This window comes from Pelobates fuscus, chromosome 9 (genome assembly GCF_036172605.1).
Source record: "Pelobates fuscus isolate aPelFus1 chromosome 9, aPelFus1.pri, whole genome shotgun sequence".
NCBI lineage: Eukaryota > Metazoa > Chordata > Amphibia > Anura > Pelobatidae > Pelobates > Pelobates fuscus.
Genome location: NC_086325.1, coordinates 41,459,906 through 41,476,101, shown reverse-complemented (window position 1 = coordinate 41,476,101; position 16,196 = coordinate 41,459,906). Strand labels below are relative to the sequence as shown.

General features: G+C 38.7%; 1 protein-coding gene across 4 annotated transcripts in view; it reads left to right on the top strand.

The window, feature by feature from the left end:
- Window positions 1–16,196, top strand: part of DIAPH2 (diaphanous related formin 2) — a 1,045,110-nt gene that overhangs the window by 869,848 nt on the left and 159,066 nt on the right. For all 4 annotated transcript variants that reach the window (XM_063431883.1, XM_063431882.1, XM_063431880.1 and 1 more), the window contains one exon: window positions 2,695–2,790. In XM_063431883.1, the coding sequence (XP_063287953.1) occupies window positions 2,695–2,790 (96 nt within the window). The remainder of the gene's footprint in view (window positions 1–2,694; window positions 2,791–16,196) is intronic.

Sequence of the window (16,196 nt, the reverse complement as noted above, 5' to 3'; positions counted from 1 at the left end):
TTCTCCCTGTTCTTCATTGTGAGAATTTGTTATTTGTATAGTAGTTAAAAGGCTGTAATCGTTCCCAGATTGTATAAATCTTTACATAGGAATCCTATACAGCTTGATGTCACATACATTACATAGATTACATTTAGCTACTTTCTACTTCCTAATTAAAATTTCACGTAACAGAGTACTTATCTTCAATGGATACATGCAGATAAAACAGAATGGAACAAGATTTATCTGCATTCATGTATTGAGGAAATGTACGTTGGAGATTTGGTCAGTAGTTGTCACCTATAAAAGCCTACAGGTGTTTCAGTTTAGAGCCTACAGCAAAAAAAGGCTCTAGCAAATGTGAGTGTCAGATCACTCACTTGACACAGTACATTTATTGTTCATACAGTATTGCACTATTATTTTTTTGTTTGGTTCTAATCCCATGAATATTTAAGGGTCAAGCGTACACATTATAAGCACTGCACCCACAGTTTTATGTTTAAATGGTGGGGCATATCACCTAAACATCAGATTTGTTTGCATTTTTTTTTAATTTTATTTGTGGATTTTGGTTGTCATTCAGCTGACTTTAAGTTATTTGTCACTAAGCGCCTTTTACTTGGACACATGATTGTTACACAAATATAATAATATCTTGACACCAAATTTAATGGGACACTCCAAGCACCACAATCACTTATGCATAAAAATGAGCTTTACTGTCTAACAGAATTTTGTCAATTAAAACTGCATTTAATGCTGACATTTCTGCAGCTATGTGTATACTCCTCATTCTCATGCACTACAACCACTATGTCCATTAGTGGCATTCACTTGCCATACAATTTCCACCTATGTTTTATAGTTTAGATTTTCTCTCTATCAGAGAGACTGTACACATGTTGCTGCCAACAGCTTAATTAATTAAATAAAGAAACATAATCGCTTGATGAGTAATTTTTTTTTTTAATGGCTTTGAATGAATATTGCTACAGAGTACTGAACTGCATATTCTCAAAAGCTCCTGCTGGGCATGGACTTTGAGTGATTGGCTCAGTATTCTATTTGAAGATAATAGAAGGGCAAGGACTGGCACAGTGATGTCGGCCTCTGTCCAGTTCCTAAAGAGCTGTAATTATATTTTCTTCTTTATTAATTTCCTTTCTTTAGTGTCGATTACCGTGACCAAATATTTATTATAGAAAATAAATGTTAGACTTGCCTCCATCTACCAACAATGTCGCTCAATAAGCCTTCTGCCACCTAAGGAGGCACTATAGTCACCCAGAACACTTAATCTCAATAAAGTGGTCTGGGTACAATGGTCCTCTAGTTTTATCCCTGCAATGTAAAACATTGCAGTTTTTTTTTTTTTAGAATTTTTTTTTTTTATATTGCAGGGTTAAATTAATCTCTAATGGCTGTCAGTATGACAACCACTAGAGCCTATGTTGCAGAAGCCCATATAAAAACATTAAATACAATGCTTTGTTATGGGGAAGCGTGAATGTGGGCATGGTGCTTGTCACGCATGCACATTAGGTCCCCAATGCTCCTCAATGCTCTATGAGGAGCTTTGTATTGGATCATTCCAGATGAGGCTATGCCTCGTTGATGAGCTCACCGGAGGTGGAGAGGTGAGCAGTGTCGAAGGAGCACTGTAGCATTCGAAATACAGGTTTGTATGCCTAACACTTTAGTGTTTCTTTAAGAATTGGGTTGCAGAAATGATTTCATTGTTTGTGCTCTGAAAGACCTGAAGAATCCCAAGAGAAAGCCCTAACACTATAAATCGAACTACGTATTTGGATTGGCATTGCTCAATATTCCTAGTATTAGAGTTTTGATCTCTGCATTCTAATAAGCCAATATATTAATACAAAAGCAACATTTACCATGTTCCTCCATACATTCCTTCATACACAAGACGAAGTGGTAGATTATGCTAAAGATTCTTGGAGCAAAAAACACAAGAGAAACACATGTGATTCTGTCTACAGAGGAAAAATATAATTCAATCCATTCTTTCCTCAATAAAGAGCAATCCTTCAACTGTAGATTGTTAGTTTAGCTAGCAGGAGCACACATTATGTGATGCAGAATATATTTCATAATGGAATTTACAATTTTTGTTTGATTTTTGTAATGGAATCCACTCCTCCCCCCCCCTTAATTTGGTTAAATGATAAAGTAATAACATGACAATGGGGGTGTGCCATCAGAGCAGGTTGCTGTGCATGCAAAAAATATTAACTAGCACCCCACTCCTTTATGAAACATTTATAATATCTGTGACAGCAATCTAATATAAATCCTCTTAGGCTCCATCCGATCATTGCCACAGGATTTATTTCATTACATTAGGTCATCAACTGCTGGGTTGGGAGTATCTTTAAAAGGATTTGAGCAGCAAATCATCAACATCTTATTAGTCTTTCCTTTATATTAATACCCAACATGCCATCAATAATAAAACAGACAAGGCCTTTATGTTGGAAGAACAGCAGGACAGATGTGAATTTTGTTTAATAGAGCCTCATAAACAAACTGGTGTGTGGTCTACTCAGACTGACAGCGTTCATGATGTTTAAACTGATGTATGTTTTTAATTCAATAGTTTTATGAAAATGTGACTACTTATGTATGGCTTTTTATTGTCCAAGTTTAATTGCACTGAGATTAATTTTGCCTTGTCTTTCCCCTTCACAGAGGGTGATGAGACAGGAGTGATGGATAGTCTGCTTGAGGCCCTGCAGTCAGGCGCGGCATTTCGAGATCGCAGGAAACGCACTCCAAAAACAAACGGTGAGTGAGCCTCTTCGACAAAGTTATTTAGCAGTTGTGCTTCGTAGAACATCCCCTTGTTGTGGAGAAACATCACAGCAGGCTATGATGATGTAATCACAAGCTCGTGCTTGTCAACTGCATCTCTATGGTCGTAATCCAGGCAAAGAAATATTAAAACGCCATAAGAAAAACACACTCTGTTTTAATACCACATTTAAATGCAAAAGATTGCTTCTGTTTTGCAGTGGATGTGCTAGTGTGCTAATGCTGGGATATTTCCTTTTTTAATTTACAGGGAGCATTCTTGCTCCATTTAAATGAATGAAATGTAAATCCTCTTGTTGAACAGGGGGCCTGGGGTTGGACCTTTGGCAGATGTACGAAAAGGAGCACAAAGGAGTTAATGTAATAAAATTTACAAATAGAATTAATGCACATATTACTTTGTTGCCCTCTCAGAAATATTAATGTGTAACTGAAATATTAAATATAAATATATGCAGTTATCCATGTGTAAATTGCTTTTTTAAATGGTATTTTTTTGCATTATTATACATTTAGGTTATGCAAATATCTAGAAAGAAAATATCTACATTTGTTAGCATGCACAATAATATCACAATCATAATAATAATTGGCGTACTTTATTTAAAACACGGATATTGTTTGTGTTTGGGTATTATTAATAGATAGAGGTATGTTTGTGACTGTCACTACTAAGACAGCCCGCTAAAAATAAGATGAATAAGAAAGGATTTTAAAACATTATTTAAATCTTATAAAACTAAGATGTTTATGTTTAGCTTTGATTTAGAGTTCCTCCTACAGCTATAGACAGTTGGAATGAACAAAGTACATTTGAGATTGGTGTTTATTAGAAGACATCTGATGTGTTTGGTATGAAATATATGCAGCCGAGACATGTGTTTGTGAAGCACTGACTTAGGACTCGAAAAAAGACTCCTTGATGACTAAAACTGCAACATAATATAAACTATTATTGCACAGATTGCTGAGCTAGATGTGAGCTGCCTAACTGAAGACTTCATGACTTCATGTGTTTCTTAGATGATTTTCAAATGGACCATCTTGAATAAAAACAATGGCTCACCATTCTAGATTATATCGGTTGTCGTGCCCAGTGGCATGATTGATTGTTCTTTGTAAAAATATTGTCAATCAATATAGTTTGATTCATTGGTCCACTGTTAAAATATAGTTAACAAATATGATGTGTGTAGTGGATGCATGGAATGGTTACCCGATGATTGATTACAACATGGTAAGGGCTAATTTGATTGCCTTTAACCAGGACCTATGAGCTGAACTGTTTCTGGGAATCTTGATGGTGTCTGTAAAATACCCTAAAATGGAAATTAAGGCATGTTTTATTTTTCTTAGTCCAGTCTGGTTACTTGTCTGGTTACAAAGAGATCAGAACCATCTATACATAAGTGTAAAGCATTGTACATTATTATCCATGTTGTGGAATAAATTAATTGACCCTCAAAAAACTTGAATTTCTGCAGCCTCTGGCCCCTCCCCACAGGGCCGGCATATATGAGCAGAAAAGTGTATATAATATCTTATACCTGGCATGGCCATCCCAGTCCCCTGACTTTAACCTCATAGAAATCTTGTGGGGGTGATCTGAAGAGGAGAACACACCTCACTCTGAAATTTGTGGGATCTGGAGAGATTTTGCGTGAACAAATGTTTTCAGATCCCTTGCATGTATTCTCAGTCCTCATCAGGCGGTACAGGAAAAGACTCAGAGCTGCTATCTAGGCAAAGGGAGGCAGCAAAACATATTGACTTAAAGGGTACCCATATTATTTAACTAATATATATATATATATATATATATATATATTTTTTTTTTTTTTTTTATAGACCTGTGTTGTGTTTGCATTTGTTTGATATCCATGAGAACAGAGTATTTTTGAGAATCTTATCAACAAAAGTTCAAAAGGTTAAACAATGAAGACAATTATTTACAGCCTCCTTTGCTCATATTTACGGAAAGTGCCAATATTAGTGGAGTGCACTGTATATATTACTTTTTGCCTTATTTTTATTAAGATCAATAATATAGCAAATCATAAACACCTTTGACACAAGATCAGAAGCTCATGGATCAGCTTACTAATTATTTTGTATGAAAGTGCTCCTTTAGTTTGGCTGGTTTCTCATAGAGATGCACTTGCTTAGACCCTTCTCATGGCTCAGAATGCATACATGTGCTCACAGTCAGGGTGGGTAGGGAGTGAGGGATTGGCATGTGTACAAAAGTAGAAGGGTATTAAAAAAACAAAATAGCTCTCAATGTAGGGAAGAAGAGGTGGGGCTCGCCATTGGAGGGAAGACCTGGGCTTCCCCCCAGTACATTCTCCATATATGTGGCATTTCAAGCAGAAAAGCTGCACATAAAGAATCCTACCACCATTACCACTTCTTGTCTCAGTTAATATTTAGTAGGTCAATTATTTGTTGTTAAATATCCTCATTCGATAACTCTAATGCTCTGTGGAATATGTTGGCGCTATGCCAATGCTAATACGTACATTATTAGAATTATTATACACCGTGGCAGCCCCACAAACTGACCAAAAGGCCAAATATTCAACAATGTCAAAAATTTAAAAAGGTCAATCAAAATGTCATGTTCTACATCGTTAAATAATATTTAAATCCATGTACCTTGCATGTACCATTTATAGACGTAACCTTTTGTGCTGCAACAAGTGAGTTCTCCCTTGACCCAGCTGACACACTATACCATATGCAATAATGAACACATTCAGTTTTACACTTAGCAATCACTACTACTTTGGCATCTGGAATGGCTTTCGGAAACTGTAGACCATGTGCAGATATTCAGGCAGACATGTGTAACTTAACAACTGCCAGGTTACAGTGCTCCAGCTGATATTGTGTCTCTTGTAATTAATGCAGACATGCCTGTGCTAATTAGTAATCTGTTATGACATCAGATTGAACATATTCTTCTCCGTTCATATGGCAAAGTGAGAAGTTGCTTGATGTGTAGGCACTAATAGAATGTTAATTAATAATATAAGTGAGAAAAGAGATAAAAGAAATAATTCATTGAAAATCCACATAATAAAAGTGACAATGGTGGGCGGGTGGGTAGAGTGAAGAATGTTAAATATGAAGTCAAATGTTAAAACCAAGTGTTTCATACTTCCCATAGGTCCCACATGGTATAGAATATATGTGGTTTGATATTTATTTATATATACATTCAGTCTGGCTAATACCAAGTCTGCCCATTGGGGATTTTAAAGCATCTCCACTGGATTCCCATCACAAGCTTCTACTAATGAATGAGTCCAATGTTTGTTTTCAAATTAGCTCTAATAATCGAGGAAGCAGAGGCATGGCAGGTGCGCAGGAATATATCCGCTTCAGTAAATATATGCTACTAAAGGGGCCCTTGATCTCCAGTCTACATAACAAAATTCATCTATTATTTATATGTGCAAAGTAGCACTTGAAGTTACCGGTCCAAATCTTTAAGCTTTTCAGCTTCTGTTGTAAGCTCTCTAAACTCTGTGGCCCCCATATTTTTTTCTGGGGGAGTTCTGAACATATCATAGAAACCTAATAACAATTTGATCAAATTTCTCCAAATCTCCAAATCCATACTGTGCACCTCCTCAGTAAATTACAGCTTGTACCTTAAAGACAGCTGTTTTGCTTGAGAAAAAAAATATATATATATATTAAATTCTGCAGAAAGAAGTGGTAAGATTAAGAGACAAAGTAATCATTTGTATAAAAAAATACAAATAAAATTAGCACAAATTATTTTATACTAATTAAAGAGAATTAATTCAAATGTATTAACACCATGACATCACCTACACATTGTTTCAAACGTGTAGGTGCCTGGAGTTTTCATTTCAGAGCTCTGTGGTATGCCTCCATAATATTAAAATTATTTTATTGAGCCAATTTAGTGTCTCCTGGTGTACATGTCAGTTTATCAATTCTTGACTAGTGAAATTATGCAAGGAAACCAATGCAAATTCTAAATAATTGTGCTTTCTTTCTTTTTTTTTTTTTTTTTGAAAAGTCAGTCATCTATTTCAATTTTTCATTGTTTCTAAGAAATTATTACAGAGAATAGAGATCTGGTTAACGCACTTTACTAATTTATGCAATACACAGCCAAGTAGAAAAAGAAATGTTAAATTAATTGACAAGGTGTTGGGAAAAAAATATTCAGATAATTGATTTTTTTTTGAAACTCCAAATTAGCTTTCAAAGCTTTCACAGAAGTTTATTGATGATGCTGCAAAGAAATATTATTGCATAAATATACTTAAGAATGTGTTTTAGAAAACATTGAAGATAGGGTCAAAGACACATTTACAGTAATGAGAGTTATGCACCCCTCTATGCCTTGAGGTGTTTAAAACTCGTAATAACATGATACACATCACTAATTATCACTCATTAGTAATCTTTAACTATGCAAGCCAATGCACAGCTCTGTCATTTGATTATGAGAGAGCCTGTTCACTAAACACTGAATGATAGTCGAATGATACTTAACTTTCCAAATATTACTGTTTCAACCAAATTTGCTTTGTGAAACCCATTCAGTTATTCATAAAATTCAAATTCAGTGATTTCATCTGTATCTACACTTCAATTAATCTGCAATTTGTTTAACTGTTAAAATCCGCTAAATCCCAGGACATACTTGAAAATGAGAGAAATTTCAATGTATACTTTCTAATAAGATATTTTATAAATATATTAGTTTCCTCATTTGGTTAATCACAAACAGCCAAACTACAACACAATTCCCTACATGTGATCCAGTTTCCAGTTTCTCAATACACAGCAAGAGAATGTTCTCTTTCCTCTAAGCTTCAAAATGTTAGATTGCCGTAATGCTACCCTCAAGTCTTCTTCACTCTATAAAGAAGCCTAAATCACAATATTTATCAAACCATACTCCGTATTTTCGTGGTATTTTTTGCTTATTGCACAGAAATTGGCGACTGATCTATTTTCAAATAAATCTCTTCTGGAATAAGTTCCATTTTAAATAGCTGGGGCTCGTTCAACTCAGAATGGTTATAGTACATCTGATACAAAATAAAGTGAGTTTTATCAGTCGTCTAGACGAGAATTGAGCTAAATGAAAGATCGAATTTGCTATAGCTATCCATTAATCTTTTAGTTTTCTGACTCTGCCATGCAATAAACTGCATGAAGCAGGACTACATCAAATGATAAGCTAATTGAAATAATAACATACCACAAGCAGTACTATTATAGAAAGATACAAAAAAGAGATATGCTTACTATATAATACACTAGAAGAACACCCCCCCAAAAAAGTGTACCTCACACACACTATATAAAATATGCACAAAGATGTATATATAAACCCGAGGGTGATATATACAAATAGATGGTGGTGTGGAAACAATACAGCCTGAATATGGCTGATAATGAACGTGGAATCTATAAAATGGCAAAAATACAAAATATGGTGAAGTAAATAAGGCAAAGATAAATTTTGCACGTGGTAGAGAACTTACAAGAGAGAAGTGGTAATCACGCCTGTCACCCTGTCAGGGGTACTGTCCAAATCGAAGATCGGATATATATAATAGGAACTGGATAGTAGTGGAAGCAGATGTATATCTCACAATATGTAGAGAGGAGAAATTCCAAGTTCATTCGTTTATACGGCAATGTCACTTTTTTGGATACTACACCTTGGACTTTTTGTGCTGATTATTAGTACAGCTACTGTCATTATAGTCCATTTTTTATTTTATTTTATTTTTTTGTGCATCTCCATTCTGGGATCTCTTTTCATTTCCACCTGGAGACCTGGTCATTACTTCACTATGGAGATATGCTGTTTTACTACTGATTTCTTGTAAGTGCAATCTTTGGAATAAATTTTGTTATTTTTATACAATCTGCACTATTTCTTTTTTTCTTTTATCTCTGAGCCGAAGAAAAAGTGACATTGCCGTATAAACGAATGAACTTGAAATTTCTCCTCTCTACATATTGTGAGATATACATCTGCTTCCACTACTATCCAGTTCCTATTATATATATATATATATCCAATCTTCGATTTGGACAGTACCCCTGACAGGGTGATTACCACTTCTCTCTTGTAAGTTCTCTACCACGTGCAAAATTTATCTTTGCCTTATTTACTTCACCGTATTTTGTATTTTTGCCATTTTATAGATTCCACGTTCATTATCAGCCATATTCAGGCTGTATTGTTTCCATACCACCATCTATTTGTATATATGAACAAATATTGATCAAACAATAGTGAATAAAGTGCAAATACAATATATTATATTTGTGTACGGGATTATGGAAGGGGCGCACATTAAACTGTGTGTAATTTTAATATATGAGAGTCAGTTGAGGTGTGCCGAAACCGACGTGAGGTTAGGCCTGCAAAAGAGGGCCCACCCAGGTATAATGATATATGAAGAGGGTGTGGTGGGAGGGAATTTCCGAAATCGTCGCAGACAGGTGAGTAAGGGGATTAGCTGGGTTTAAATAGTCATAAAATTCCTCCCACAACCTCAGGCATACGCCTTCTATTTGTGTACGGGATTATGGAAGGGGCGCACATTAAACTGTGTGTAATTTTAATATATGAGAGTCGGTTGAGGTGTGCCGAAACCGACGTGAGGTTAGGCCTGCAAAAGAGGGCCAAAAAGTGTGTGACATTTATTAAACACAACAAATCATTTAGACATATTATAGAAAGCGAGCCTGATTTCTTTCTGGATTTGGAATGTACCGGTTGTATGCCGAGGACTTCCAGCGACCCATCTTCTCTACAAGACGAGTTGGAACTGGACGACTTGAGGCTGCTGTGGCGGCCCTAACACGGAATGAATGTCCCGAGAAGGAATTCGGATTGAGGCCAAGACTAACAAGCAAGGAGCGAATGTATAGCATGAACTGTTTGAGAGATGTGGCAAAAATTGTACGAGCAACCGTTATAATCGGAACGCATTTAGTATCTTGAACCACCTACAATACTTACACATATCGTAGGCCGTGGAGTACGTTTGCTTAGTATTAGTAGGCAAATCTTACCTGCGTAGACTCTAATTTCAGGCGTGATCGATACCTTTTTTGACCTGCAGTGGAAATCTGGACTGCGTGTTCTTTTATCTCAATCGTTATGTTTAAGCAAGGTCCTACTTCAGGACTTCGGAAGTGGCTAAAGCGGAGGATACTGCAGGGGACTGGAGCTAGTTCTTGTAGCATGCTGTGAGGAGGAAGGGAACAAAATAAGTTTAAATTATGCAAAACTCAGAAGCCCATTGAGCTTTCTCGTGAAGTAGAGCTGCTAGCTAATGGGTACCAATAGGTGAAGATAAGGACTATCCCGTAAGAGTTGAGGCCGTGCTAGTAGCCCTGTATTTTAGAGAAGCCCTACCTACGATTTGGGTCATGTGGACATGTATCATCTATGCGCGGCAGGGTATTAACCTCTTGTGGAAGAGCGTTAACCTGACCGCACAGGTGCGATTACCTGCATTAAACCATAGCGAAAAAGGACTGAAACAGGCGCCTGATGAAACTGCCGTGATGTGAATCGAAGAACAGAATGCGAAGCCGTGACCCACCGTAGGGAAATGTTTGCACGAGAGAGGAACCTGAAAAGAAGCTTTGACTAAATTCGAAAACGATATGTGCTCGTATAGCAAGTACCCTATAGCAGTTACTTGGTGGGCATGAGATCGTAAAAGATTGTACTCCAGGATGCATAAGGTGTTACGCCTTAAATCAAAACATCCAGCATGACCGAAAGTAACTCCCGATGGACTACTTAAGCTTACATAAAGAGAAGCGTGAACAACGACAAATGCGTGACTAATGAATTGACTGCGCATGGAGGACCCTGTGGATGTCAGGCGTGCAGACAAGTCCCTAATTAGTAGATTAAGGATTCGAATTGTATTTGTTTGGCCAAAATGGAGGCGGAGTGATGCCTCGATGTTCGATATGAAACAAGTGGGAATTCTGTTCACCCGGTCCGATCAGATCGCTAAAGCTTATCCTGCATTGCTTGTATAAGTGACGCCGACGTGAAAATAGAGTGATAGCGTGAGTTGATAAACGGTAATTTAGAACTCAATGTACCAAAGTGCCCCCAAAACGTTGCGAAGAAATAAACGGTATATCCGTAATACATGAGTCCGGAAGCAGTCACTGTACGTCACGTCAGCGCCTGGAGGACCCGACGATGGTCCAATACGAGGCCAAATCTGTACAACGTGCAATGTGGAGGGCAACGTGAGACCCAACATACCTATTTGACTGAATATAAGTAAGAAATGCCTGAAAAAAGTCGTCGGAGGAACCGCTGGTCTAGGTGTCTGGTCCGGGCACGCAGTGTACGTGGTACCTAAGGATCGCCAGTGAGCGACAGGTTGGGGTAATATATATATATATATATATATATATATATATATATATATATATATATATATATATATATATATATATATATATATATATAAATATAGGTATCCTCGTACTGATAGAACTAAGCATCTAGCAGACCCATTGCCCGTAAGAGATGACGTATTGAAAGCACCGGAGTAGCCGGGTACGATAGTTCTGAAATACTGTTTTGCATCAATGTAGGAGTATGTAACGCACGATCGAAACTAAGGCGGGAAATAAAGCGCTAGGATACCTGCAGCGGTTATGGGATCTAAAACATAGTGATTATGCTCGACGGGTCTGGGGTGTGCCGCCCCCCCCCCCCCCCCAGCTTACTAGGAGCGCGAGCGTGAGTGCGTGTGTGCTGGCCGACTAGCTAGTGCCGCAATGCGGCGAAACGATTACACTAGGTTGGTGACAGGTGAGGCCCTGCTAGTTGCCAAGCGGCTTGAGAGGCTCTATCTATGCGTTGGCGTGAGGGGGTAGCGTGGCCACTGAATGAGGTGGCGGGGTGTCGGCCTCTCGGTGACAGTTAAACATAAGATAGAATGGGAGTGACGGATGAGGCCCTCTCTATGCCACAATGCGAGGCGACTAACTATGATTTGAGCGAAACTGGAGTGCCCAGCGAGCATGTGGGGTCCAGATGGTCGGGACGTATGAACTGGAATGCGTGTATGATCGTATGTACGGCCCTCGGGGCTCGTGGTGCCAGACCGTGGCCTTGAGTCGAAAATGTACTGCGAAATTTTTTTATTTTTTTTATTTTTATTTTTTTATTTTTATTTTTATTTTTTTTTGTAATATGTACATATATATAAATATATATGCAGACCTTGAACATAGAATAGTTAAAACACGTGCTAGCCGTTGCCGAGGCCCGCTCACTAGAACTGCGGTGTGAAATGAGATGCACTTGCCCGGAACATATGTGCTTGACTGCGTAGGAATACGCCGGGTTTTCATTTAACGCATATGCTACACCGACTGAGGATGAATGAGGACTGGTACGGATAATGCTATGCTTGTAGCGTAAATGCCGTGAACCAAAGACCCTCGCAATGGTGAGCGGGTGAAGGAAAGCCAGTGCGGCGTTTGCTGCAAACTACCCATGAACGGTGCTCCTAATCGGATGCCCGTATGACGTCCTGCAATGCCACCAGCATGTCAATTAAGCCCTCTGTGGGGATTATGTTTACGTATGAAGGAACTAACCGTGCGGAGGGAAGCCTTCACTCCGTTGTAACTCGTCATGAATGTGCAACCGTGCACAGACAACGGGAGAGGGGGGAGTGGGGAGGAGAGGGGGATCACCTTCCCACCCAGTATACAGACAGTGTAATGTAGACAAGACACTGTATACAAAGACTATCCGCATGCAGCGTGTGAGCGGCACCGAGTCTGTGCGTTGCGGGTAGCGCAGGAAGAGCGTAATAGTATTCTAAGGCTGGAGAGTTAGCGATCTAACAGGTGTGCAGAACCATGACATATACGCAGACATGTCCGTTAAATTTAAGCCTTTCTTCAGTTCAGTATTAGTGGAATTCGAGTTCACATGTGAGGGCAGATGACTGGGCTCTTTAATGCAATAATGACTCAGTTTGGAACTTTAATTGTCTAGAACGTTTTAAAGCGCGTAACGTACCGAATCCCCTGATGCCGAAGTTGTCTGCTCACTATTTAGTGAATAAACGCCCATGTGTGGGTATCATCTTGTCCTCTTTGTCTAAATCACTGTTGAATTAATGAAAAGCGGCAAGACTGCAGATCAATTGCACAATCCATCGTGTGACGAATTCTGCACCTGAGCAGTGTTAACGGACACAGAGAAAAAATGAACCAGGCATTTTGCCAGTAGAATTTAGAGACGGGGCATAAAACTTTCAAACTCGATGTATTATCGGACTGTGTCCCAAAATTATGAGACAGAGAACTCTGGGAAATGTAGTCGAACAACAGCTGGCGATGGCAGTCTTCAAGCGCTGCCTACAGTATGTGGAGCAAATATTGTATGGTTTACATAAATAATTAGGGCAAGCATTTAAGTTCTGTAAAATAATTCGAATGCAGAATTCCGCCAAAATCAATTATATACATAAAGGAATTTGAAGTCCGCTGTGCTAGGAAAGGTATGTCAGATATAGATGTGTACGATGCAATGCATGTACTTGCCTCACCTGTGTGCGTGTCACGTCTAAGATATATGTATATAGCAAGCATGTACTGAGTCACGGCTGGAGATTGGCAATTAAACTCGATCTGTGGCACTCGGGGGACGGAGAATTCAATGTAACACTCTCCACCCACCACCAGAAATCCCTCTCCGCTCATGGAGTAAAAGTCGTGCGCTCGCATTAACCCGGAATGTGCCGACCCCCATGAGAGTGAAACAAGCATGTGAAAGTCGTAAGTCTAAATACCTTCATTGACCAGCGTGCGTGAAGCATAGACTGACGGAATTACACCAACACTCTATACATTATTGCGTGCCGAGACGAACTGGCTGTACGGAGAATGGAATACCGACAAGTGAATATGCGTACGAAGAGGATGTATATAACGAAGATCATCGGAATGGACTTACAGTTCGAATCGACGGATGGCTTCCGAAGCGTACGAAAATACTCACAAACCGGCGGGCTGTGTACGAGCGTCGCGGGAGAATGACGTCAGAGGTCTGTGAAAACGGAAATGAAGGCGAATTTCCGAAATCGTCGCAGACAGGTGAGTAAGGGGATTAGCTGGGTTTAAATAGTCATAAAATCCCTCCCACAACTTCAGGCATACGCCTTCTATATATTGTATTTGCACTTTATTCACTATTGTTTGATCAATATTTGTATTTGCACTTTATTCACTATTGTTTGATCAATATTTGTATTTGCACTTTATTCACTATTGTTTGATCAATATTTGTTCATAGACTGTTTTAATTGTTTAACTAGCACTTAAAGGCACAGCACACTTTTTCTGCACATACTATTCGAGTGGTTTTAGAGTTATTTTCACTTTTATTAGTGCTTGCTAGCCTTTGTTGTGATATTTCAAATTATTTTCACTGATTTTATAGCGCCATTTTTTACTTGATTTTTTTGTATTATTTCCCATTGCTATTACTGCAACATTTTAGTGTGGCGATTTTCGTCAAATTGTATAAAGTAAAGTATAATAACTACCTAAGTCTTGGATATACTGTACACCTTTTAGCCTCTTCCAAGAACATAGAAAAATATGCCAACTTTACATTCCAGTTGTTCAAAAGAAGAACAAATTAAGCAGGTTTGTGTTATTGCATAGTACAATATTTTTTATTGTTTATATTATTTCACTTAGTGTAGCTTTTCAGTGACAATATGTACATGTTATGAGCTAGGTACAACATTAGTTTTCCTCCCTTTCTCATTGTTAACTCTTTGATTCTATGTCTTACTATTAATACTAGAATGTGAGCAAAATAAAATATTCTTCTTGTTTAATTCAAAAATTCAGCAGAGTGAATACATTACGGAGCTAGGCTACTTACCTGCTTATCCGTGGGACACATTTAGGGTCATAGAAACATACGTTAAAGGAACACTCCAAGCAAGTGAAATTAGAGTCAGCACATTTTAAGAATATTAACCTTAGATTGCAGGAAGAGATCGTAAGTGTAAAGAGTTTTAAAATCAATAGTCCGTTCTCACCCATGGAAACTAAACTCCAAAACAACATAGTAAACGTTAGACATAATATAAAGATTAAAAAACGCAGCAAATTTCAGCGTAACCATAAAGACTTCAAAGAAGGTCACATTTTCAGACAACAATGCAGTCGTCACAGACGCTTTAAAAACCGTACTCTTCCTCAGCTGAAACAGACTGGTCAGACTCTGGAAGTAACTCATCATCCCAGATCAGAAATACCCATAGAGATCAAGCAAAAAAACCTACCACCAACAGGAGCATCTTAAAAAAATCTGATAGATCAGTATCCTTCTTAGACTCCCTTGAGCCCACCGATACTGCCGAGCCTACTCTCCCATTCGCCTCGTCTTCTTTTTTTTAAACCAAGATTCACCACGCCGGCAGAGAACAAGACTGTGGGACAGACACAAATGGGCCTACAAATCCTATCCCAGACAATGATTTCAACCTCTAACAAAATCATTAACCTATCAGATTTTAGGGGCTCAGTGCTACCTTGGACTCAGTGACTTGTCCATGCCTGGCGCTACTCAGACATGTGTTGGGTTACGGTTACAAGAAGAAGAGATCCTTCTTTTTCTCCTGATTTACAAGTCCAGGTATATCCTACAGATATCACGGCACTACTGCTCTCTTAGATAGTTAGTTTTGGCTTTTTTTAAGCCTAGGTGCCCTTGAAGGCACAGAATAGAGTTTTCAAAGTTGTGTCGTTCTCATTACAATTACGGTACCGTTGCTCTCAAAGATAGACAGCTAACCTTAGCCCAGGTGCCGTGGAAGGCACAAAATAGAGCTTCAGCTATGGTACCTTTCCTATAAATGCTCTGCTGGCACTCTCCACCAGACTATAGAGACTGTCAGCAATGGTGAATACTGTCCATCCAGGTGAATTTGCAGGCACTAGCCAGTGGTAATCTCCCTGAGATGGCTAACATGAGCATCTTTATTTTATTTTATTGGTTTAGAGATTTCAGCATACTTTCTTTGTGTCAGGTATCTTTTCAATAGCACTCCTTAGTTAAAGGACCACTCTAGTGCCAGGAAAACATACTCGTTTTCCTGGCACTAGAGTGCCCTGAGGGTGCCCCCACCCTCAGGGACCCACTCCCGCCGGGCTCTGGGGGGAGGAAGGGGTTAAACTTACCTCTTTCTCCAGCGCCGGGCGGGGAGCTTTCCTCCTCCTCCTCTCCTTCTTCCTTGCGACGTCATCGGCTGAATGCGCATGCGCGGCAGGAGCCGCGCTCGCATTCA